The sequence below is a fragment of the Chelonus insularis genome, unplaced genomic scaffold (assembly GCF_013357705.1).
Source record: "Chelonus insularis isolate UGA/USDA-ARS -01 unplaced genomic scaffold, ASM1335770v1 contig_116_pilon, whole genome shotgun sequence".
NCBI classification, from domain to species: domain Eukaryota; kingdom Metazoa; phylum Arthropoda; class Insecta; order Hymenoptera; family Braconidae; genus Chelonus; species Chelonus insularis.
The window spans coordinates 1785734-1812710 of record NW_023276357.1 but is presented as its reverse complement, the minus strand read 5'-3'; the positions used below and the strand labels follow the sequence as shown (position 1 = coordinate 1812710).

At 30.2% G+C, this 26977-nt stretch overlaps 2 protein-coding genes across 5 annotated transcripts in view; one reads left to right on the top strand and one right to left on the bottom strand.

Annotated features, from left to right (window-relative positions):
* Positions 1 to 20822, top strand: part of Sidpn (similar to Deadpan) — a 43679-nt gene extending 22857 nt beyond the window's left edge. For 2 of the 4 annotated variants that reach the window (XM_035096404.1, XM_035096412.1), the window contains exons 2-3: positions 19324 to 19551; positions 19643 to 20822. In XM_035096404.1, the coding sequence (XP_034952295.1) occupies positions 19324 to 19551; positions 19643 to 20614 (1200 nt within the window). In that variant the 3' untranslated portion in view covers positions 20615 to 20822. Of the gene's footprint in view, positions 1 to 16715; positions 17935 to 19323; positions 19552 to 19642 lie in introns of those variants that run through there. The other 2 variants (XM_035096395.1, XM_035096386.1) reach the window with 2 other exon arrangements.
* Positions 20823 to 22301: 1479 nt separating this feature from the next.
* LOC118074864 (uncharacterized protein CG3556) lies at positions 22302 to 26827 on the bottom strand. Its single transcript, XM_035096373.1, has 7 exons — positions 26245 to 26827; positions 25947 to 26036; positions 25530 to 25773; positions 24363 to 24610; positions 23902 to 24282; positions 22832 to 23269; positions 22302 to 22439 (listed from the first exon to the last, which is right to left on the bottom strand). Exons 2-7 carry the CDS (start codon positions 26017 to 26019, stop codon positions 22378 to 22380), a joined length of 1446 nt encoding a protein of 481 aa, XP_034952264.1. The 5' UTR covers positions 26020 to 26036; positions 26245 to 26827; the 3' UTR covers positions 22302 to 22377.
* Between the last annotated feature and the right edge of the window lie 150 nt (positions 26828 to 26977).

The window sequence follows — 26977 nt, the reverse complement described above, 5'->3', positions numbered from 1 at the left end:
AAAATAAATAAAAAAAAAAATTATCTGCTCGCATTGTTTATTGTAATTAATAAAGTACAATATTTAAAAGGAATGATTTGAGAAAATGGAATAATTTTTTGGGATAATTATTGTGAAATATGTTTAAAAAAATGGCGGTTAATAAAAAAATGAATTTTTTAACGTCAAAAATATAAAAATACAATATCAGTATACTTATGTTGGTTTCCCAGTATTCTTAATAAATGTTTTGAAAAATTTTTCAAAGCATCAAAGTTGGCATCAAACGTAAAGAAAAATACTTCTATGGGGAAGGATAAGAAGATTCGTTGTCGAAGGATTACATGGCATACTTGAATGGGTCCAGTGGGTCCGGGTTTAAAGAATGGCAAAAGAGTGAGGGAGACAAAGTAGGCGGAAGAGTGAGATAGCTAGAGTATAGGATAGTTGATGGCGTCCGGGTAAATGTCAACTTGCGATCAATATTCTCTTGGACTTTCATCCTTTACTTATGATCATTAATGACAGAGATATGAGATCACAGGGAGAAAGAGAGAGAGAGAGAGAGAGAGAGAGAAAGCCACAAAAAGGAAGACAGACAAGTCGATAGTAACAGTCGACAAAATTATCAGCGACCTGGAAGATCATTTCTTTTTTTTTCTAATTTTTTAATATCATTGTTTTTCACGGTTTTTCAGTCTATAGCGATTGAAAGACAGGAGATTGTGCATGTAAAAATAAAATAGTGAAAACGAAAATGGACTGCAAAATCAGTGGATATTTATAAATTTTGCAGTGCAAATGAAACCACTGTTTGAATCAAGTGTAGTATTTTCACTGATTTTGTAATTTTATATATACTCCATTCATTTTACTACTCCTTAAAGGATTCACACTTTTGATATTATGTTCTATTTTATTTTTTAAATTATTTAAAATTTAATTCGTTAGATAAATCATTAATTATTTTAATGAGAAATAAATTATTTAAAGAGATAGAATATTTATTAACAAATGTAAAATTTCGTTAAATGAAGTAAAGTTAAATTTTATAATACACCTTGCTTTCTCATTCGCTATAATGAAACATTTCTCAGTGAATTGTTGTCCAAAAAATGAAATAGAGTGATATTCAAAGCTGATCAACAACGGTTGAGTAATTTGTCTGCGCCCTATACACGCAATATGATAATATATTTGCTGAAAATAATGACAGAGTCATGTAGTATAAATGCATAAAGTAGTAATGGCTGCAATCCTTTTGATTTGGCCATGATAACAGTAATACTTCTTATGATATCGTGTTGTTATATACATACATGTATTCTTACACGCGTGCTTACATTATGCACGTATGTGCTTTTGATAGATGAGCACAGAAATGGAGGGTCTCAACCATATGGTGAATTATATATATATCGATTTCTCCACCCCAGAGATTCGGTATTTATCTTCACAAAAAAATTCGTCAAGTATTAATGGCGTTAAAACCCACCTATTATCACTCAATATTACTTTTATTTTTTTACTTATCTCTTTTTTCTTGGTATCGAATTTGTTTCGAGTGCGTTTTTCCAGTCATTATCATTTAAAAACTTGTTTAATATATTTTTGTGTCATTATAACTTTTAGTGATGGTTTTTAGGCTTTGGGAATTTTTGTAAATGAGTTATCCTTCAATGAGTCATTTTAATATCACATTATTTAATCATTAAACTTTTTATTTAATGATCCTAACTCGTCAGTTAGAGTTGATGCATTTTAATGGAAACAAATTATTTCAATCAAATTATGTTACATTAAGTTTAATAAATTTAACAATTAATAATATTAATAATGAAAAGTACAAGTGTTGGGGAGAAAGATTTTTTCTTTTTAAAAACAAATGAAAAAATTTTTATACTAATTATTACCAGTTAATTTACAGTAAAATTGACTATAAAATATTTACTGTGATGTGATATGATAAATATTAATTAGAATAAAAATTTATTATCCGTCTTTCAACATCTTTTAATTTCAGTAAAATAAAACAAACCTTTTTTTTTTATAAATATTTAAATTAATGAAATTAAACACAGAAACAGTAGCTGATTGTGACTTGTAATAAATTATAAAATTACTCTGATTTATCTCATTAAATTGTTTTAAAACAATCTGTCACACTAAGAGAAATATATAGTTGCATTTACTACTATTATATTACTTCAAAAATAGCTCAACTATTTTCTATCAAGTGCGAAATTAACATAGGATTATAAATCCAACTGTTAATTTTTTAGAGTGCATTCGAAATTATTTTTGTCATGTTTTTTCAAACTTAAATTACCTTTCAAAAGTATCATTGCAATGAACGCTTTATTTTTTGAGGAATTTTCTCAAAGACAATCTTCAAGCGTGTAATTAAACTCCAACTTACTATCCCGTGCAAACTACATTCAAGACCCAAAGTTGTAAGTTAAACCCCTAAAAGGGTTAAAGGACTCGGCACATGTTTGATGATAAATAGCCCATCTGATACGCAGCAACTTAAAAAATAAAAAGTACAAAAAAATAGGGACATGTGGGTCTAGATATTCAAGATTGTTTCTTGGCTTCACAAAGAAAATCAAAGTAGATAAAAGAAGAGCAAAAGTGAGAGCAAGAGACAGAGTGAAATAGTGTAGAAGAAAGTGTCGAGTGATAGTTAGATGGTATATAGCAGAGGTGGGATAAAGAAAGAGAAGTTGAAGCGTGTTTGTCGTCTCGCGGCTCCACGACCTAAGGAGAGTCGAAGGTTGGCTTCCGTTACTTTTTTCTTTTTGCTTCTTTTGGACTCTCCTCTTTCTACTCTTCTACAATTCTCCTTCTTTTTCCTTCTCTTGCGTAAGAAACCCACCACTTCCATCTCGTCAAGAATCCTTTTTACTTTATTTTCTTACTCTTCTTCGTTTTCCTTTTTTTTTGCGCACGCTCAGCTCTTCGCTCGGTTTTTGCTGCGTCGTTCCACTCGTTCTATTCTCGCTCGACGAACCTCGCGCGCGCGCCTTCTCAGCCCCGCCTTTTTAATTCCTTTTTTCTCCAAGACTTTTCTCATCTCTTTTCCTTCTTTTTTTTTCCTTTCTTTTACTCTTGCTCTCATGTACACGCGCACACTCTTTATTTCGAGAGCTTTTTCTTTTTTTTTTTCTATATCCTTTTTCTTTTCTTTCTCATTTCTTTTTCACTTTATTTCTCTACCCCGATGAACGAGCGAGAAAACACGCACCTGCGCGTCTTTTTTAGCCTCTCTAGCGCTTTCGTATTTTCACCTCTTTTTTTTTTTCTCAGCTTTGTGCTACTTTTTTACGTCTCAACTATTTTCCTACTCGTCTTACGCGGTAATACGTCGGCCTCATTATATTTTTCTCAAAGTCTCACGATATTGTCACTTGCTTCTTCATCAGTTTTAACATAAGTTTCTGGTTTTTTTTCTTTATTTTTAAAATTAAAAAAGGCCTTTTTATAAATATCAATTGACTAAGATATTCACATTCATGATTGTAGGAATTTTTTTGTTTTATTCTTCAAATTTATTTATTTATTCAAATAATTTAAATTTCCTTGAAAAAAAATTTTATTCAGCATTTTTTTATAAATAAATTATTAAAATATTTTATTTAAAATATTATTAATAAATATAGCCGTTTTTTTGAAAATAAAATATTAGAATTTAAAAGAATTAAAAATATTTGGTGATTATTAATAACAATATAAAAGCTTTAAAATTTTTATTTAAAAAAAAAAAAAAAAGAATCATTCAAAACAAAGAGCTGTTCAATGAAATTTGATTATTATTTTGATAGAAAAATATTCGAAAAAAAATAATATCAAAATTCATCTGGAAATAATTAAACAATACTGAAGTTTAAATATTTTTTTATTTATCACAATTTTAATCACTCTGTTTTCAAGTGCATTTTATTTTTATCCCTGTAAATTAAAATGCACTGCAAATCTAAGATTTTTTAAGTGCCATAAAATAACATACATGAAGTGTATTTAATGTGAAATTTTTATAATCATGTTGTAGATTTATACATAATTAGAAATATATGAAAAATAACTACAAGATTATAAAAAAATTCATGTATTGCTATTTATTGTCAAGTAAATTTTATTTGTCTGCGAAATTAATAATCATTGTTATTAATAAAAATTAATTATTAATAATAAATGAGTAGAAAAGACAACTTAGATTGTTATAAAAAATCATTTAACAATTAAACATTTTATTTCAATGAAAATAAACTGGTGGAAAAGTTTCATGATGTGTGAAATCCTAGTTTGATGGTTGGCATTACAGCTAAAACGTTTTTCGAAATAAAATTTAAAAAAACATTTTTATAAATCTTTCAAAATTATTATTAATTAATGCAACTTCTCTTTTTTAATATTTATAAAAAAAATCAGTTGTAATTTTCTTCGTAGATTGTTCGTAAAGATTGACATTAAAAGAATCTAAGCAACGAATTAAAGGTGATAGAATGAAATAATAATAGTCAACTTCTATCGAGACATCGCTATTAAATTATCAAGAAAAATATTTTTACCAAATAATCAAGATAGCAATGATGATAATTATAATATCCATAAAAAATAATGATTAAAAATGATCTTTGTTAATTTAAAATTGATAATAATTGTAATTTTATGATGTTCAGTCAACGAATGATAACTTCCATGCAAATCCTCTAAATCGGAAGTAATAATAATTAAATAAAACCGGAGAATAAAAAATAAAAACAAGAATGAATTCATCAATTTTGTCAATTACGTTATCGATGATACATCAGTTACTTAATGATGGATTTGCTGTCATTGGAAATAATTTTAAATATCCAAAATTGACAAGTTCAATAGTTTGCTCTAGATTTTTATTGTTCAAAGAATAAATTCATTATGATTTTATTCAGCAATTAAATTTGACGATGATCAATGTCTGAAGCTTTTTAATTTAATGAGTTAGCTTTCTATATATCGCTGATTAATTTGATGAATATTTATTCTAATGCATGTCTGATATGATTTGATATCAGATCAAGTCATAAGAAGTATCTAATCCTTGGATAAATAATTCAGAGTTTTTTTCCATCACTTTAATTCCAAGATTAGTGGGACATACTTTTGAATTATAATAATCAAACAAGATAAATACTTTCGGGATTATTAATAAGCAATGCAAATAGAGTAAGTAAAGGTTTTTTTGAATAATTAAATTATTCACAAAAGAATTATTTATGTCTTGATGGCAAGGAAAATGATTATTTTGTAGCTAACTGCTTATATCAACAGCTTTTCGTTGATGGCACTGATGGAATCAGTCCTAATCACACCACTAAAAATCAGTAAAATAGGTTTTCACTGATTCATTCAATCATAATCACTATAATTATTGAAATTATAACTGATTAAATCAGCTAACACTTATCTGCTTCAGTTGGTATTTAGCTAGAGAAACTTATCACCATCATCAACCTTCAATTATCACACCAACAATGAGCAATACTTTCACAATCAATCAGCATAGCTATCATCTTCTAGAAATGAAGTACATACAATTGATGCGCTAGTTTTTAAGCTGGAGATGCTGCATTGAAAAAGAAACTCCTATTTCTATCATCAATAGCAAGATGATTCAACCAAGATCTCCCTAAATGGAAGTAAACTTATTGCTAAACTAATATGTTTATTTTACTTCAAAAGTTAGACTTGCAGTAAAAAATTTATCTTGAACAGAAAGCATACTTCTTTCTAATCATATATCATCAAAATCAGCTACCAGTTATTTTTTATCCAATGAATGAACTCTCCAAATGAGTGTACATATGTCATGATATAAATTATAGGGTTAAAGACATATGATTCAGACTTCTCATAGTCAACCAACTCTAACTGTACATAAACCAACTATTGAATCTGAATTAATATATATCTTCAATTCTTGCTTGACATTTGAAAAAGTAGTGTTATGTTACTGAAATTACATTCAATAACTAATACTTCATACACAAATGGATCTCGAAAGAAATCTCAGTCATCACATGAACATTTGGGTCTGGATCATGTGTATTTATGAATGGAAGCTTTTATTTCTGACAGCAATTGATAAATAAATAAAATTAAAATTAAGTTGATGATAATCATTGTCGAATTAATAGAAATTAATTTCTATGGAGAATCATCATACTTTGATGATTAGTTGAATAGCTATGGATTTTTATCAATCATCTTTTGGAAATTAGGGTGGTAAATTGATTGATCAAATCATTAGATTCATCCTTAGTGTTTAATTAGTTTTAATAAATAATTAGAATTATAAAAATATTGAATGTCCAAAGTTTATTACATCAAGAATAGTTTGATTTTCTGTTTTAAAATTACCAGAAAAAGCTGGGTGGAAGTAAAAATTTGTCATTCATTTTTATTTATTCTTTTTCGATGATTGAAGCTTCATTTGATTGACTGATTTCTATCTACCTTTCTATTGATCTAATAAAAAAAATTCAGCACAAAAACTCAACATATTCATTTCTTTCATTCATCATCATATCAATCTATTTACCACGGGAATAAAAAGGTTGTATTAATTTCTGTTATCAGTGAATGCATTAAGAATATAAAATATGTAATCTCAAGTTGAAAAGTATTTTCCTGAGCTTCCTGTACAAATAAAAACGCTTGATTACTTTTAGATAATTTCTTGAAAAGTTGGCACGTGGCATATTTCCTCATCAAGTGTTGATATGTGTGTAGAAGTAATGAGCATATACGGATACTCGAAATGATGTAGAAACGAGGTGCGAGGTGATGTGAAACTGCGGTGGTATATTGGGGAAATGGCAAAAGCAGGCAGCAGAGTCTGAGCGCGTGTATAACTGGCGGCCAGGGGGTAGTGCGCATTAATCATCCCCGGCACGCCATGACCAGTCGACCCCGTCCCAGACCGCCGTTACTCCCGCGTCAGTGGTGCTCAATCATCCGTGTCGTGTCGCGAGGGAGTGCGACCGAACCCACCACCTACAAACTCGACCCCTTTCCAACCCCTCATCGCCGACACTCAACCACCCTACTACCACCCTCACACTTATAATAAATCTTAGCAATACATGCTCCCCGGGAAATACTGTAGACACCTACCAACTCAAATCGACTGAGATCCACGCGTTTAATTTTTTGCGAGCATTTTAATTCTATCATCGAGAAGAATTTATGGAAATAATTGAAAGTGGGAGGAGGGGATTTCTTTGTGGTATTAATTACGATGATTGGTTTTTAAAAATAAATACACTCAGAACAAAATGGATTATGAACAAGTAATAATTTTTTTAATTAATAAAATTAAAATTTTTGATAGTCCTGATGAAATATTTTTTTGGAATTGACATGGTAATATTTTTATAGATTTAGTTTTGATGGTTACTTAATAATAACATAATAATTAATGCAACAACAATTAACAAATAACAATAATAAAAATACTTAGCAACAATAGTAACAATAATCAAATAATATTTAATTGTTAATTATTATTAATATTTAATAATTTAGATATTTTGAAATTTTCAAGAAATACGACATCTTTTGGAGTCAGATAAAAGATGTCCAATTCTTATTTGATATTCTTGTCTTTGAAATATCTAAAAAGATATCTGTTTTTGCGTAAAACTTTTTTCAAATGATGTCTAAAAGAAAGCCTAAACAGACTTCAAATCTTGATTGTTAAACACGTGTTGTTTTTACACAGCTAAATGTTCTGAAAATGACCATCACTCATTTGATCATCATTGTAGTCATTTCTAAATACATAAAAATGATCATTGCATCTTCTTGATAATTATTCAAATTTTCTTTAGCTAAAGCATCACTGGTTTCCAGATGTTCCAAATTTTTTCAGCTATTTTTTTACTCATAATCAAAGTTAACAGACTAATTAATCAAAATGCCACTTTTATTCATAAAATTTTGCATAAAATGGCAAATTTTATTATTAACATATGTACCATATTATTTATAAATTTTTTTATTTTTAATAATAAATAATCCATTGCGAAAGTAGTGTGCCAGAATATTTTTTTAATAACAATGAAAAACTCTTCAAGCGTTAAAATATATTGAAACTTCATAATTACCATGTCGCATTAAACTCGTAATCTTCTACTGAGCAATTTCAGTACGGCGTGAAATTCGTTCTAAAATCGAGTGAATTTTGCTCTGACGCTTTACGATTACTCTACTATCTGAAAATATCCTAGTCTTCTATCAAATATCAGACCAACTCCTAGTGCAAAATTATCACCTTCTAGCTACCAATATCCACCAAGTGCATCAATAAATTTATCATTAGAAAATAAATTGCTGATGCTGCTAAAACTCTAGATGACTATTGATACATTTAAATAGCCTTGCTGTTACCTAAACATTTTATCATAACTACTGAACAATATCATATCACATTGGAACAATTCTTTCTAGCTTTCATAACTTAAAAATCTACCATTTCTAGCTTACAAATGTTTTGAAAATTAAAATTATTTAAATAAAATCTCGTTGAAACTTAGCATCTGCAAGAAAAAAATTTTTTCATTCTTATTCTATAATTAATGCATATGAAGATAGGGTTTAAAATGATGGCTACTAATGACAAATAACTGTAGGACAATTTTTCAAAATTATCCAAAAAAAAAGCACCCACACATAAAGAGTGTGTATGTGTGAAAAGAAAATGACTGTGGCGCAGTGATAATCACGTCTATATATTTCCATAGAATAGCACATGCAGCATGTATATACCTAGGAGCATACCTACATATATCTATACATAGTCTGTGATGTGACATAACCAAGCGAAATCCTTGCACACATGCATGGGATATACGAGAGGCCTTTGAGAGTATGGTATTAGGTGCGGGTACCCGCACGTGAACAAGTTCACACCCACACAAGTTGTGTAGAGTGATCTCATGCACGTAGTGTAGAAGACAAGTGTGTGAGTGTTGAGCTGCATCTATAGATATATAGAGCAGAGCGAAAACTGTTGGATATGTTGGGAATGAGAGGGGCAGGGCGTCTGGTGGCGGCGTAACGCGATAAACGGATTAACGACGAGCTCGAACTCGAGCCGGGAGAGTTTGCTGCCCGCGCGGCACGAGCATTGCATACGGAGGATAAAGAGCAGGGCTGAAGAGAAGAGGGAGTTTGTCGGTGTCACGGCATCGCACGTTTCTCGACATCTTCCCCCAACCCACAAACCATTTCCACCCTCACGCCTTCTGTCACCTTTTATTCCCTCACTCATCCACCCTCTATCTTTCTCCAACTCTCTTCTGCTTCCACTGACCCTTAGAATCCTCATGGCCTTTCTTTACTTACCAGTTCACTTGCAGTCTTCTTCTTTTTTTCTCTGTCTTCTTTTATTTACTTTCTTTTACTCTCCAATACAAGTGCACTTGGTTTAGTTGACCACATCAAAGGATCTTCTCATCCACATCTTATTTCCCTCCAGACCTTTTCTGTTCAAAACTCTTTTTTCTTCTTTTTCTTTCTACTTTTGTTCGAAAACTATCTCAATGTATGGAACGGCTAGTATTTTCTTCAGCTGTAATAATTAATTTTATGTAGTGAAAACTGTTCTTTTATTTATCTACCATGGTGTAGCTATCATTATTTTATTTTTATTCCTTTTTTGTTGAATTTTAGGTTGAAAGCTGGGTTTTATATCAAACGTTGGGCAGATAATCATCAAAAAATGCCTGACTATCATCAAGAATCCATCAAACTTTGCCAAGGTATGCTACATTACAGTATTCAACATTCAATACTGCTTGGGTGGTAGACTTGCTAATGATTGGAGTCAGTCTAGTTTTCTTTCTTCAACATTTAATGCCCTATTATGATAAATCCTTCTTTGTTGGAGGATTAAAGATCTATAATACTACAGTAAAAAGTAAGATGACACATTACTGGTCCAACATGAGATTACCATTTTCAAGCCTGGTGTAATGTTGGACCCATCATGACCTCTTTTTGATTTTTACTAGGTTTCTTAGACTTTGACCTTACCTATTAGGTGAATATGCTTTTTTATACTTCAAGAAAGAATAAAAAGAGCATGAAATCACTAATTTGTAGCTCTACAAATGTTAACAATTGTACAATTTCATCCAAGTTTCATAGAATAGCTTAGGATTTTATGCTTTGAAGTTTTAGACTCTTGGTAAGAGACCTTCAGAATTTGAGGTATCCCTATCATGGTTCATAATTCAACTGTGATCACTAACAGCTTGGAATTTAAGTGCTATTTCAAGTTCTAAGCTTCAAGAATTTCACAAAAAATAACATACCATGGTGTTACCTTGGAGATGGTACCTTTTGCAAAAAAGTATTGTAGTTTCTAATTACTCCTTTGGTACTTAGAGCTATCCTAGACTTTCTTCTTCCATCAAAGTCATTTTTACTCCAAAGTTCTCTTCAGATTCTGAAACTAATTTTTATGATAATTAAAAAATACATTCTTAGGCAAATGTTCATCTAGAAAATCAATTATCAAAGCAAGGACAGGGATGAAATCATTCGTGAAGAGTATGCAATACTAACCTGGTAGATTGTTATCACTTTATAAACGTCCCTAAAGTATAATTATTACCATACTACCAATTTGCCTTCAACTTAAATAGTGTAAAAGTTATCCATCAGATACGATCCAGGATATAAAGAGACATTTATTATTTACATAATTTTTTATTCCTGGTATTTTTCCATTTATTTTTTATAATTTTATCATCAATTTATTTCCAATAGATAAAAAAAAAGCATATTTTTTATGTTATATTGAAAAACATATTTATTACTTCATCATGGATTACTCTAGCAATGTTTAATTGGATAAAAATTATCTCAACCAATCACTTGAACTAGAATTTAAAAACAAAAAAATAGAATCACTTCTAATTTTCAGTTGATAATACTTTTATTTTCCATTTTTTATCCATCATAATAGTTTGTTATTTCCACTGATCAACATCGCCTGCATCTAAACGTTCATAAATAAATACACTAGTAAATGATAAATTTTTTTCTCCTTCCATAATATATTTTATATTCTATTTATTTATACTTGTCAGTTATGAGAATTAGCTGGTATGAATAAAAAATGAAATCAATACAATTGTCAGTTTCACATTATATATATGACATGCTAATTAAATAACATACACTAATCAAATAAAGTGATAACAATTATTTTTATTTCTTCTCTAAATATCCTAGAGTATTTTTTCCTCGATTAATTGCATCGTCCAGCATATTATAAAAAATCTAAAAAAAAAAACACCTTCAATCAACAAATAAAGATATTTTTACTTCCTTAGAATAATAAGAAATGAAATATGACCGTAATTTTTCCATCTCTTCAGTAAGTTTACCAGAAATTTCTGCAAACATATCATTTTTTAGATGCAAAAATATTTCAGACCAATACTTCAATGGTTATCAACTGTTGGACGATAAAGATGATAGTTACATCAATGCCATCAAGATGATCACGTCTGACTGGGTAAGGCCATTTCTACTACCCCCTTACCACCTATCATGATCTATCAGAATGGCGCATAAAGTGTAACTGCGCCACAGGAAAGACAAATGAATAACGAAGCAAACAAATCACAAAAAAAAAATGATATGAAAAATCAAGGGAAAAAGGCGATCATCAGAGGCCGAAGCGTAGGCTTGAATTACCCAGAAGCATGTAGGAAATCCATGTATATGTATGTATGTATATATAGACAGTTTGCCACGTGTTATATAGCTCTATTTAATCTAGATAAAGTGGGATGTATAGAACGAACACGCGTGGCACCTCCACTCGTGTGAACGTGCGTGCTGCTCGTTATCGCGGGATCTCGCACCACACGTACACATATACTGGAGGTGCTTCACTTTGCCACTCACTCTACACGCGTCATGTAATCCAGCCCCCGAGGCAACTGCGCCCCAACTAACTTGCTTTACGTATATATACACATCTATTATATACAATACGTATACACATTTTAACAATACACTTACAATCACAAACGATATATACACGTTTATATATATATATATATATATATATATATATGTGCATGGAGGAAATATTAAAACACAATTTTAGTTGGAGATTTTTTTTTTTTTTTAATTTTTTAGAAAAGTCTTTTTGTTGAAAATCGATGGAACGAGTTGCGTTTTATCATTGGAATTTATGTTTGCAGATCGATAGAAGTAAGTTGGTTATTTATTGTAGAATGTGTTAATAATATTTTTACTATAAATTTTAATGCTTTTGAACAACAAAAAAATTCAAAAATTGTCTACATGTTGTTATTTATGGCAATAGATGTCTAATATACTTGGAAATTTTTTCTTTAATTACTCTGGAAAAATAAATCAGTGAATATTTATTGGTTGGAGTGATAATAATAGTATTAATTTAAATATTGATGGTTTTATAACTGCAAATTAATAAATAATTTTTTTTTTTTTGTTAGTGTCAATATGAGTTGAAGTAACTTTTATATAAATAATGATATTTTAATAAAATTAATGGAAATTAATATAGAATAATAATAATAAATATTAATAAATTTACAGTTATAAGAGTCAATGTTGAAATTAATAATTAATTAATAATGATTATTATTGTTTGTTTAAAACAAGAGCAATTTTATTTATAAACAAAAAAGCACAAATACTTACTGAAGTCTTACGATAAATATTAAAAAACAACTTCGAATTTTTGTCTTTTTTTAAAGTATATTGACTAGATTAATTTTTATTACACCAAACAGTGAATATTTTAAATAATAGACAATAGAAATATTTAAAAAAAATGTTCTCTTAAAGTTTAGTTTACTTGTTTTTATGAACAAATTTTTGATAAAAATTCAAAAAAATCTATTTTTCATCTGTAAATTCATAGTAAAAATAGATTAAAATGTTTTCTAAAAAATGATAAAAAATTCTGGTGTATATAGAATAGTTCTTTGTACATATATACAAGTGATGCAAACATGCATATAAACGATACGTACAATAGATCTACTGGGATTTTATGCATTTTCTCTCTCGTTGTACGTCGATTTCTGTATACTACCAACGCATTGAAACTTGGTAAATGCATCACGCGAACGCTATTAAAGATGTGGGAGTCACCAAACTAACTTCACTTATATTATTCTTTTCTTCCCTCTTCACTTTTTGTCCTTTATTCTCTCACTTTGGTTTATGCTCGTTCCTCTTTTTTTTCTATCCTTTATCAATGTCATTATACACTCCCCCTAGCCAATATATCCTAGGATACTTGATATAGGTATACCGTCACGCCCTTCTGTTTCTTGATCACTCCATATAAATACTCTTCTTCTGCCAACTTTAGCTCCCGTCGCTTCTGTTTTTATACAAATCAAAAAAATTGTTGCATTAAATGAGGATTGTTTAGATACGTCCAAGATACTTTGAGGGGTTGCTCATAACAAGCGCATAATACTGTCGAGCTGATTTTTATTTTACTTCTGTTTCTAAATGTCAATAGGAATCAGCTTCTTTCGTTAGTGTACTTATAGTATGGAGTTTCTTTTTATGGATAAAAAAAAAAAGATCGTCTTACGTTATAGTTTTGCACTAAAAATAGCTGAAGGAAATATTATTAACATATTTTTTATTTATTAAATTGAAAATTAAAATTTGCTATTATTTATAATGACAACTGTTTTTTCATAACTTTGAAATAATAAATTTGCAATAAATTAAATAACGTCAATTATTTTTAATTGAAATGTTAATGGATATTTTATAGAAATTTTAAACAATCTATCAATTATATTGCTAATTTATAATTAATAATTATTATAATTTATTGGTAAAATATATTGTCTAGTTTATTCTAAATAAGATTTAATAAATAAAAAATTCCTTCCATTTTAATTGCTATTTTTTAGTCACAAGTGTACTTGTGTATTCTTTACTCTCTTTACATTGTAGAAATGTATGCAATATTTTTTATTGTTTAAATAAAAGCTGATTGTCAGCATGTATGATTAATAACTTCAAAGTGGAGTTATAAAAAATTTTTTTCGAAAAATATGAATTTCAAAAAGAAACGATTGTATGTATATTTATATATATTGTAGAATAAATATGTTTTGGAATTTGAAAAAATGGGTTAGGTATGTAGCAAAAAGAAAATTTTATAAAAAAAAAAAAAAAAAAAAAAAAATCGTAAAGTTATGCGGAACTCTCGAAAGAATGTGGCATCAAGACTTGTTCCGATTCGAGTGTGATGTTACAGTGGTAGCTGCAAGGAAGAAAACTTCACGTAGATATAGAATATGTATCTGTCTGTACGTAGAATTCGAAGCATGTCCATGCACATATTCACGTATGTACTTCTTGCCGGATCTACAAAAATCACGACAGAAATAGTAATATAGTTTCTATAAGAATGAAAGAAAAATAATCATTTATGTAAATCATTTATTATAATAACAATTTTATCTTGAGAATTAATTTAGTCTTATGTCAGTTCAGTTATAAATAAATTTAGAAATTATATTGAAAATAATATTGGTGAAAAACAAAAACTGGTAATGATTTTTTAATAATATTAGAGAAAAACTCATGAATCATTTCATAGAATTACCTGATGGTTGATTTTCAGGAAAAAAAGTAATAAAATTACTTATCAAGTATCAAGTACATATCATATCATTACTTGATAAGAAAAAATAATAATACATTTAGAAAACCAACTATTCATTAATTTATTGTATAATTTAATGTGATATTTAAAATACGAATTCATTTCTATAATTGATTATTTTTTATTTAATACATAAATATTATTTTAACACATTAGAAGATCCAATAATTTATATCAAAAATAATGTTTATTTATTAAATAATTTTTTACATGTTTTGCATTTCTTTTAATTATAATAATACATTAAATATATTGCATATTTGATTTATTAAAAAACCACATTAGAATATTGAAAACATTTTGTTTATAAAATAACTAAAAAACAAACAGTAATCTTCCAACAATAATGGTACAATAATTAAAAAATAACAACAATAATAATTAACAATAATAGCGACAATTTAATAATAGTAACAATAATTAGTTAATAATTACAAATGATTATTAATATTTGATAATTTAAATATTATTAAATTTCGAAATATACGAGTTTTCTTATATGCCTAAACTTATCTCATGATCAGCATAATTTATTTTTTTAAGATCTTGGACTCCAAAAGGTTAATAATAATGACAGAAGTATTAACAAAAATATTTTATTGATATAAAAATTTTCAATCTCTGATAAACCAACATTCCTATCATTTCAATAATCATATAAAATATTCAAAAAATTTTTATAGCACCATACACTTCATAACAATGATAATAATAACAAAAGAAGAAATAGCAATAAAAGCCTCTAAAAATATCCAAGCACAGATCAAGCAAATTCTCCTCCCTTGACTCCTCAACGTAGCGTGGCAACTCTAGAATTCTGCTCGTTACACTCAACGAGACTAGTTGGAGGGTCGCCGCACGCACGATCGTCCAACCTAATACCCACCCAGGCGAGAACGACGAGTAGAAAAAGAGAAAAGTGATCCGTCGAGACACATCAACATATACACACACATACAACATTTCAAACGAAGCGCCACTAACTCACACGAGCTCAAAACTACTATAAAGTATATAAGCTTATGTATATGAGGAGAATGCCGTGGTCGTACGAAGTGGTCAGAGATGCACGAGAACGAAGAAAGCTAACAAAAGAACCGAACAAGAAGAAAGGAAGAAGAACAGCAGCAGCAGCAACCCCTCCACCATCACCACCACTTTACCAACTCTCGTTTATATTGGGATATTATATACAATACTCTAGCGTATCTCCAGCAGCAAGAGTGTGTGCTATATACCAGCGAAAAAGTGGGATAGAAGTGAAGCGCACTTGGCCGCGCGCGTGCCGACAGCCGCGATAGTCACTATCCTCATCCCCTCACCCATAGCTACCGCGATACGCTACCAGGCCTCTCAACCCACTCAACAGATCCTTTCATCTCTCCGCTACCTCCACTCACTCCATCTCTCTCCCTATCATACTCGCACACGTGCGACATGAAAACCAACGTCACACACACGTGTGCTAGGCAACTGAATAGTCTACACCACCACAAGTTTACTCTATACGCCAATGTGATCGCCGTTGGATTAAAATTTTGTTTTTATTTTCTTTCGGGTTTTTTTGTTTTGTTGACAATTTTCTCTTTTTCCCCCTTGTCCAGCAATTTCGGTGATTCCTCTGTGAATTGAAGCTTTTTTTTTTTTTATATATAGGGTGAATTGTTATTTAAGCAATGTTGAGTTGCATGTCGAACTGGTGTGCTTGCACAAAGAGAGACGACAGTCACGTTAGCATGATATAGAGGAGTAGAGGTAGAGAGTAAGGTAGCCAGTGAGATTGCCTGAGTGGTGGCCGCAGGCAAGGGCGCGCGTCAACATGAACGTTAGCTCATTCTCCATCGCCCTTGCTCAGTAATTTCCTCTCTGTTCTGGTGCTTAAACAGCAGTGTAGCGCGCCGACTCCTCCCCTCGACTCCGCTTCATCCCCTCTTTCACTTGGTATGGTCTGGATGACGATGTGCTGTTTCGTTCTCTTCATCCTACTCTTCACCACAGAATTCATTCTATGTAGTCCATAGTAGTAGTAAACTGTGTGTGGCGGTGGTAGTTGTGTTGGTCACACGGCTCGTATCGCACTCTCGTGTGCTCTTCCCCTTCAATATCAGAAACGACAAGCCGCGGTTGCAAGCCGTTCGCTGCCTTGCTGATCATCATTCGAGTTCCTACCAGTCTGTTGACTGGTCACGCGAATACTTGATCAAAAGCTCATGCTATCATCCTTATTTCTTATATAATCTCTCTTACTATCTTGCTAAAAGTTTCGTGCTTTAGCTTTCTAGAACTCTATTTTCATTCAACGAAAAAAAAACTGAAAATATTTCCAATTCGTTGGATATTATTAAGAAAATAATTGATCAAAAGTTTGAATGATTCATCTGGACACTTGAATCATAGTTTTACCAATATATTTCAGTGAAAATACATGTAATTAAACAGTCAATACCTCGGCTGGAAGTTGTTGAGTGACAGAAAAACAATGTGAACAATTGAGTTGGTTGAATTGATCAGAGAACAATTGTGAACACTGGAGAAGTTGATGAAGAAAATCAACCTATGAATGAATGAATAAATAAAAAGTGAAATTTATGGATTGAGTGAATAGTTGGTGACGAGCTTTACAACGAAAGTGACAGCAAGTGGTCGTAAGACACGTGTAGGCAACCCACGTGGTGGCGCATACCACATTAAGTTTATTATAACTGGAATTATCTTCAACCAACGATAATTGCCTGATTGATAATAAGATATTCAACATCAAGTTCTCTTGGAGACATGAAGTTTAAGACATTGATTGTTGATGGTTGAATGCTAGAGCAACCTAAAGTGAACAAACCAATCAGACAAATATAAAGTAAACAGTGAACTTTGGAATTCTTATTTACCATTAAAAAAATAATTTTCATCGTAACTATTGAAACTTGGATTGGACGCGATGCTTAGTGGCTTGAGCATAATCGCGAAAATTTCACGAACGGTGCAAAAGTGTTACTCAGTGAGTCCAAGGTCCGCGAGGACCTGCTAAAATGACTGCGCGTCTACACACGTTGAGGCATCAGGAGAAAAAATCCACGGGCAGTGGACACAGACATCATACCCAACAGCCGCAGCATCAGCAGATCGTACCACAAGTCCCGAGCCCGGCCCCGAGCCCCAGCTCCAGTCCTAGCCCAAACCCTAAGCACTCGGACGGACGTCGAGTAAGTTTAACAACTTTTTTTCATACTATTAGCAAGTTTTTCAAGCATGTCTAGAAGATAACTTTCATCTTAGTTATGCCTAGAGATGATAGAATTAGCTTTTCATTTATTAATGCCATTCACTCATTTCGAAATGTGATAGTTATCAAAAACTACATTTATTTTTTGCTTAACAACTGGTAGGGTTCAAGTTATCTTCTTTAAATTTTAGAGCTTTTTTTACTCCAATAGTATATTTTGGTTCTTCAAAAGTACCTAGGAAGTATAAATAATAGGTTCCTATTCATCTGGAAATAAAATATACTATTAATTACAAAAAAAAATTTATTATTATTTTTCTTTTGTTTTTTATCATTTTTTTGAGCTATCCAATAAAACAACTGTTGTTTTGTTAGTTCAAATATTGAGGTTGCGATTATGTTCATTAATGGTACCTTCAGTATTATTTATTCACTTCAGTAAAACAAAGCCTACGTAAAAGCAGTAAATTCAACCATATCTGTTTTTTTATTGCTAGTTGATGCATTACTGGTTTGATGATAAGAACAGTAAAGTAACTATTGTTATTAATATTCCAATTACATGGTCATCATCAATAAATCATAATAAATGATGAGTAAAAATCATCACCACCATTTACACTGAAGAAGTTGAAAACTTTATTTATTTCCTGATTATCATCAGAGGCTGATGAATGATTGTATTGCAACAATATTAAATGAGTTTCATTATGTATTTCTGCTAAAGCTGAAGTGGTCATGTATAATAATCATTTTTATTTTAAATGGTGCAGAACCATATCATTGCATTATAACCATCAGATGATATCAAATGGAACCTTTATATCAGATCTTCATATGAATATGCCAACCACAAATGATTATCGTTCATACTTAGTGCTAATCACGTAGGCCAGCAACTGTCATATTCCCTCGAAACTATATAAAAAGCTACTGAACGTCGCGTGACACAGGCCACGCGCCGTATTTTGCACTCACACCCTTTTTTTCCACTTATTCTTCGCTTGTTTTTCTGCCATCTGTGTTGGGGTTTTTTTAGTTCTGTGTATTTGCATTTTATTTTTATTGTATATACGAGATACTGTGTTTGTTTAGATTCCATTTCCCTTTTCTACGCATTAAAATCTACATAAATTTCTTATAAAATAAGACTTGTAGGCGGTGAGATATCTTTCATTGTCAATCAGTAGATTCTAGGTATAAATTTTATGTGAATCATAATTTATATTTTATTGCACAAGAAAGAAAAAAAAAACATTTAACTATTTTTATGTTAATATATTTCACTTCACCGTTGCATGTATATTCTTAGAAGTGTTTCATAATAATAGTTGGAGTTTTTTAAACTAATTCATCAATATGTTTGCAGGCCAATAAACCACTGATGGAGAAGCGAAGACGTGCAAGAATAAATCAATCACTGGCTGCGCTTAAGGCGCTAATTCTCGATAGCGCTAGACTAGAAAATACGAAGCACAGCAAGCTTGAAAAAGCTGATATACTAGAATTGACTGTAAGACACCTCCAACGACAGAGAACCTTAGCACAGCCTGGTCTTTCAAGGTACAAAGCTGGTTATCAAGACTGTTCTCGAGAGGTGAGAAATGAAAATATTTCTGAAAAATGTTTTTATTTCACACAGTGTATTGGATAAATGAAAAATATTAACCAGATAACTTGTCTTCTAGGTAAGTCGTTATCTGGATGCTCCAGATATAATAACAGGCAATACGACACCGATGGATCCAGCCGTTAAGCAACGGCTGCTACGTCATCTTGACAGTTGTGTCTCAGAATTAGATTTAGATCTTGGTTCACGGCCAGACAGTGGTTTGGGAAGCAGTCCGGGTAGTGTAACAGATCGTGTTCCCGGCGCTTCCAGTCCAGGTGCTCTTGATCACCACTCGACACCTATACCGCATTGCAGCGGTACATCACTCAATTCTAACTTAATTAAATCTGAAATTCCGGATATCATGGAAGCAACTACGCCAATGACGCGACCAGACAGCAGTACAACAACTGGAGATGAAAATAATAATAGCAGTCGACCAACATCAGCTTTCAGTCAGGTTAATCCAGCGACTTTAGATCCCCATCATCCAGGTGGATTGCCATTAGATCAAGCATCAACTTCTGGACAGAATCCTAATATGCTTTCTGTCGTCCAAGTAATACCGTCCAGACTACCCGACGGCCAAGTTGTTTTTTTACTTCCCAGCCATTATGTTCAACTGGCAGCCGCTGCTGCAGCTAATGGCATTAGTATTGGACCTAATCCACCTACAGCTATTTGGGCTGCTACTAATATGTCTCTTTTAAAAGCTACTGATAAGCTTGTCAAACGACCTCATCAAGATATTCCACCATCCGAGTGGACCTCCGATGGCCCTAAACCCACAAAGAGTCTAAGAATTGATCAACCAGAACAGCCACTTGACTTTACAACATCCAAAAAAATCAAAGGATTCAAATCTCATGAAAATGAACAGCTTAATGCTCAGCAAATTCAAAATAATGTACTTGCTGGAGAACGATCGTCTACTCATTCAGTGGATTGTCCTGAAGAAATGGTTACCATCATCCCTCCCTCGTCAGCATCGACGATTTCTCATCAGCAACCGGTTAAAGATGAAGAGGGAATGTGGAGACCTTGGTAAAAATAAGAAAAAAAAACGATTGGACGTATAAAAGATAAAAATACAAAAATGAGTGTTTTCTTTACTTGCTGACAAAGTGACGATTCTTCTATATGTCGATGTATATTATGTATGTATTTAATTGATAGACAAACAGAGGAATAATCTAAATGCCTAAAAAAGCGCCATATTATTGTATATAATAAAATCGAAAAAATATTTACCTTGCTGAGACAAATTTATTTTTACGTTATCTAGATATATTTATTTATCTACATCATTGATATTAAATGATTATCATTATTAATTAATTAATTAATTATTATTAGTTGATTAATGTTACAATTATTGCTCGATAGATATTCATATATTAATAACAAAAAAAAATAAAACAGCAAGTAAGTCTACAATTTATTCAATACATAAATAAATTTAAAAAAATACTTAAGGCTATAAAAATATCGTTGCAAATGATTAAAAAAAAAAAATTCATATTCAATGTACTTACTTATTGTTAGTTAAAAAGTTAACATTGTAAGATTAAACATTTTAAAACATTTAGTACATGTTATTTGTTAAATATTTCTTCTTTAATTTTGTTTATTCAACCATTATAAATATTTATATTTATTAAATATCCAACAAAGTTTTTTATTTATCAACAATTTTATTAAAATGATTTTTTTTATATTCATATCGTAATTTTATCACCATTTGTAAAACCTTTATTTGTCATATTAGTTTATAAAAATTTTAATTAAAAAAAAAAAAAAAAAAAGAAAATACAACAATTATGTACGGCATTAAATTTATCACTGATTGAATTAAAAATTCATCTCCTCCGTGCAAATTTCAACGAATCAAAAGGCTTGATGCAAAATAACCGAAGGCATTTCTGGCACTCACCTGCCATAATTCGAGCAAATTGGACCCCTGCCGCTTACTAGCGAATTCGCCTTGAGCCGCTTGTGATCTTTAACGCTAATCAGTCGTACCCAACTACAATTATCTTTCTCACGGTAACACGCAGGTGCGTCAAAAAAAAATCAAGTTATATCTGTTCAATTGGGGGTTTCTCGTTAAGGAGATTCTTACTACTTTGATGAAGATTATTATCAGTATTATCATTATCTCTTTTTATTTACTTCTAACTTATAGTTTGTGACAATTTTTTATTATTAATAACATTCAGTAGTTAGAATTAAATATAATAAAAACCAGCTGCTATCTTATCTGCAGAGAAAGATTTAATTTCTAACCGGTTGCGAATAAATCACAAGGTAATAAGTAATAACAAGAAATTTCTTTAGTACATACTTATTAATTAACCAAGAGCTTTAATAACTCGCTTGTTTTCACTTTAATTCATTGTTATAATAAGCTTTTTTTTCTATAACAATCATTAATTAATTAGATTATTTATTTATTTGTTCTCCAAATAATTGATATCATATGATAATGATATTATATACATAATCTATATGAAGTATATGCAATATCAATATGATGTTGTGCATTTGAGTTTTATACATATTACAAAATTTTTTGTTTATTCATTGTTAATAAATAATATAACAACGTATGTGTACGTGTATTTAATAATCGACGTTAAGTATAATATACTTAAATGCTCATCATTAAATGACTTTACTAGTTTTATAACTGTTGTTCAAATTAAAAAAAAAATTGCATGCTACAGTGCATGGCATTTTTTGTTTTGTGTTTTTTTTTTATTATTATTACATTTGATAAATGATTCATTTATGATTATTGATTAATACTCTTCAGAGTTTTTTATACCAGAAGAGGTAGTATTCTCCTTCACTGACTTCCAGGTCATCCACACCTGAAAATTAATCGATTACATTATTTTTATATGCTTCAGTTATTTTTGATATTTTAGATTCAGAGATTATAATTAATCTAAATATTCATACTAAAAGTATTCGATTTTTATTTTTACTTTACGTTTTAAAAATTGTTCATCTATCAATTATAAACTAAATTGTAATTTATTTTTATCACATATCAATTTATCTTCGACAAACAAAACTTAAAAATAAATTTTAAAATATAAATATATTTTACGAAAACAACTTTCTTTAATTCTAATGGTTTTATTTTATTTTCAGGAACAAGGAAGGATAAAAAACTTGATTCTATCGAATTTTAAATGAAGTAATAAGTGGATATTATAGCTTGTTACAAAGATAGGATATTTAAAAGGATTTATCTTACCTCCAGGGGCAACGAGTTGATTGCCTGGTGGAGAAGATAAGTCTGGTGGTGTATTAAGCCTATATAGTAACCAATAATGATATGACATCGGTTCCTCCTTATATCCAGCGATAGTATGAACATAATGACCATTAGGCCATTCAGATGCTGAGAATTGGAAATGTGGTGACATTTCAGCTGCTAATAACATGACTCCATAGAAAGTCATTTTTTTCGGTGCCGTTACAATCAAATGGTAACTTTCATTAGTTCCAACCCAAAGAGTGTATGAAACATTCACAAAATGATTTGATGGTGTTGTAGTAACTGTTGTTGAAACTGTTGTTAATTTAGTTAATGTTGATGGCGTTGATGATGATGATAAGGTTGTTATAGAGCTTATGTTCATTTCTACGTTCATCATTGTACTTGAAGGAATTGAATTTTCACCATAATTATCTAAAAAAATCAATCATTAAAAATTAAATTAGTTAATTAGTTATTCAACTTTGTTGACAACATGTAAAGCATCAAATTTTTTTTCAAATAGTTCATCCACTGGGTATCATATTGATAATAAAATATTAATTATGAGTAAAAGTAAAGCAACTATTAGAATAAATTACGTTCCATTTTATAGCTGAATGGTGAAGCTTTAAAAACTTGTATAGCAAAATATTTTATGTGCAACAATGCTTTACAAAGAGTCTTTTCCAATATTCAAATCAGAGTCGAGGATAATGTCTAGCATAGTATCAATATAAGGATAGTATTTTAAAATTTTTAAGATAATTTTGCATTTATTCTGCATATTGGAAGAAGCTTGACCAATAAAATTAGAATAAAGATGTTAAAAAATATCTTCCATAAACTGTATCAATGTAATTCCAAACTATTTTTATCAAGAAAAATTTTAACTTGCTTCCTATTTTGCATTTATAAAAGTTTCTCATTCGCTTGAACTAATCTTAGCATTGTCAATGTTAGCAATAAAAAAAAATAGTGTCGAAGAAACTTACATAATGAGAAGAATCGAAATATTATGCACAACTTGAAGTAAGATCGTAATAATATCTCGCTTCTTCACTTACCATAATTTGTAATGATATGCGGAGAAGTATTGTCACCATCACGGCAATTTAAAGTTCGTATTCCAGCGAGACTCTTGGGACTGAGACCAAGAACTACTTGAGCTGTCGTGTAAATGTCTTTCTCAAAAGAACCATCCCCTTGCTGACAAGAAATCAGCCATTTCAAGGCTGCTGATTTATTCCAATTGTTTGCAGATTCGTTTTCAGCTTGTTCAAGAGCCTGCATAGCTAATGCTGTCATGCGTAAATCTCCAAAACTTCCATCAAGTCTTTGGCGTTTGGCCAGGCTTATTGATGGTTTCCTAACGAAATGGCGAAGATTCCGATGTCTGTGATCTTGGACAATACATCTTAAGGCAAGGATTACCATAGAAATAGTATCTGAAATTGTTTTTAAATGTAATTCTATCCTATTCATCATCAAGTATATCCTTTCAAATAACTAGATAGCTATCTATTACCTATATTATGATATTGACCAGCATTGGCAATGTCTAAAAGTCTTCTAATTTGTCTTTTTCTGATATGAGCTTCCGCACTACAAGCCGCAAGACTTGATAGAGCTAAATCATAGTCCGTTTGTGGTTCATGATGCTGAAGAGTTCCTATCAGATCATGACCATAAAATTGTCTTGGATCCATACAAAGTGCATTCAGGGCAAGCGTGTATCGTGCTAAATTGGTTGCTGAAAATCCTAATTCTCTATGCCTAATTAAAAAATGAATGATAATGAATTGTTCATTATTAATGATTATATTTAATACTATCATGAATTTCATGTTATGGATACGTATTAAATTTATGTAAGCAGATCAATACGTTCAGTTTATATCTAGCATCCACTATTGCGCCAATTAGTGATTCTATTCCCTATTACTAGCGCCAGGATTACATATAGGATCAATAATAGTTATGTAATATCTTGAGTTCCACTGTTTATTATAAATAACAAGTAGGATGATAAATAAAAGGATAATCTTTCAAAAGTTTCATAATAATGTACTTCATGGATTTTAAATATTTAAATACCATTTTTAAAATATTACAACCCTCTTTCAAGTACTTGATTAAATAAAACATTAATGGATTACTAATTGGCACCTTGTCATACTCTCTGCTAGAGTGTATAAATATTTTTAACGTTTTTTAAGACAAAAGAAACATTCAATGAAGTTACAATTAAAATAAAATTGGCAAATTGCTTTTTTTAGAATAGAATAAAATATTGGCCAACTATAAACATTATTAAACCAATTAATTTAACTTGTTAATATTTTATTTTAAAAAAAAAATTGAACTCAATGTTTGCCAAAAGAGCTTTAATGTTACTGCAAATTATTAATAACTTTTATTTTAATTATTCACAATAGTTATTAATTAGTTTTAATAAACACTAACGTCTACATTCTATATTTAAATTATTTTAATTTTATTATATATTTTATCTAGTCCAATATGTTTTTGAGAGTTAAAAAAAAATATGCTGCTATTTTTATAGCTATAAAAGATCAATGACTAAAGTGAATTCATATTTATTTTTTAACTATGAGAAGTTATTGAATAATAAACTACTATTGATGACTGATTAAATCATCTAATGATAGCATAATAAAGGTTCAACATCTACCTCCAAAGCAACAGCACAATTTCCAGCTCCATTTGCTTGCTACTCAGCTGGAAGTCCAGAGATATTGTCGAAGGATTATCATCACTGTAGGATAAATTAGTCAAACGAAGTGCCAACAACACCCAGTGGGTGTTATTACCCCATCCATCGTCTTTATCTTTTTGTTTCCATAACCACGTGGAGGCGCGCGTTATCAGTGACTGCACCTCTGTCTCCTTGGGAGGTAATTCTCGGGCATTACTCCCTTTAATAAAAGAAAAAAACAATAAATACATCAATTTACATACTTAATTTATTTTATAAATTTACTTAAATATTTAGTCAGCATAAGTTAATTAATTTCTTTACTTTATTTGTAAAAATCGAAAAAGAATACATAATATAGTTGGAAATTTGAATTTATAATTTCATGTATACCTTGACCGCACGCAAGGACTGTCATCCATATAAAGATAAGGACTATGCCTGCCATGTTTGTTCGCTTGTACATTATTTTAATGTGTTTATCTGAAAAATATTTTTTACACCAATATTTAGATCAGAATAATATTTTTTTTATGCTGAAAATGATTAAAAAAATTTTTTGATCTTTAAAAATAAGATATTACAATTTTTTATCATATTTAAAATCAAAAATTTAATTATTACTCTCTTATAATAATTAATATTAACAAATTCTAAACGTTTTTTTTTTTTTTTATATTTAAATACTTACTTGAGAAAACAAGTTGATGTAGTTGAATCGTTGGCAATGTTTAAATGAAAATTAGTCAAATTATCTCGATTGTTTGATGAAATCAATAGCCAGAACACGGCGAGAGTAATGAACGATAATTACCCGGAAGTTAAATAAAAGAGTGTTTTATAAAAATTAATTCAAACAGTTAATAAAAGTATAATGAAAAAATATGAACTAAAGATTCTTGATATATTATTGAACAAACCGGGGGAGAAATAACGAGGATCGTGGCTTGCGACGACAAGTCGCGATGTCTCGATACACGTTGCGCCTGTCTTGTGAATGCGCAATGCAGACTAAAATTCAGAGCAAAGTCTCCAACGAGCTTTTACCAGAAGGGGTTCAAATACCTTCCCCTTAACCTCCCCACTTGCTAGGGCATTGTATTGCCCTCAACTCACTAGACATAATTCGAACTTTCATGTTCATGTCTATATCTACACTTTACATAGACTTTTTATTTAACTTTCAACTATTTATTGTCGAGGTAAAAGCCCTACTAGTCATTTTATCATCTTTCTGCATCACTTATTTACTCAACCAGCTATTAATAATAGGTGTAAAGTACATTTTAAATTATTATAAGAGAAAATAAAATAATCAATTGACAATAATTTTGAGTTATTTTAAATATTATATATTCATCACAATTATTATTTATTACTTAATTATATTTTATATTTAATTCATGCTTTTGTAAGCAATTTGA

What these genes read in the sequence shown, in the direction of transcription:
- LOC118074864 (XM_035096373.1), bottom strand. Translation starts at nt 26,019, where the DNA reads ATGTACAAGCGAACAAACATGGCAGGCATAGTCCTTATCTTTATATGG. An exon ending in ATTGTGCTGTTGCTTTGGAG is followed by an intron (nt 24,611 to 25,529) that starts GTAGATGTTGAA and finishes TTTTTTAATTAG; the next exon opens with GCATAGAGAATTAGGATTTT. An exon ending in TCAACTCGTTGCCCCTGGAG is followed by an intron (nt 22,440 to 22,831) that starts GTAAGATAAATC and finishes ATTAATTTTCAG; the next exon opens with GTGTGGATGACCTGGAAGTC.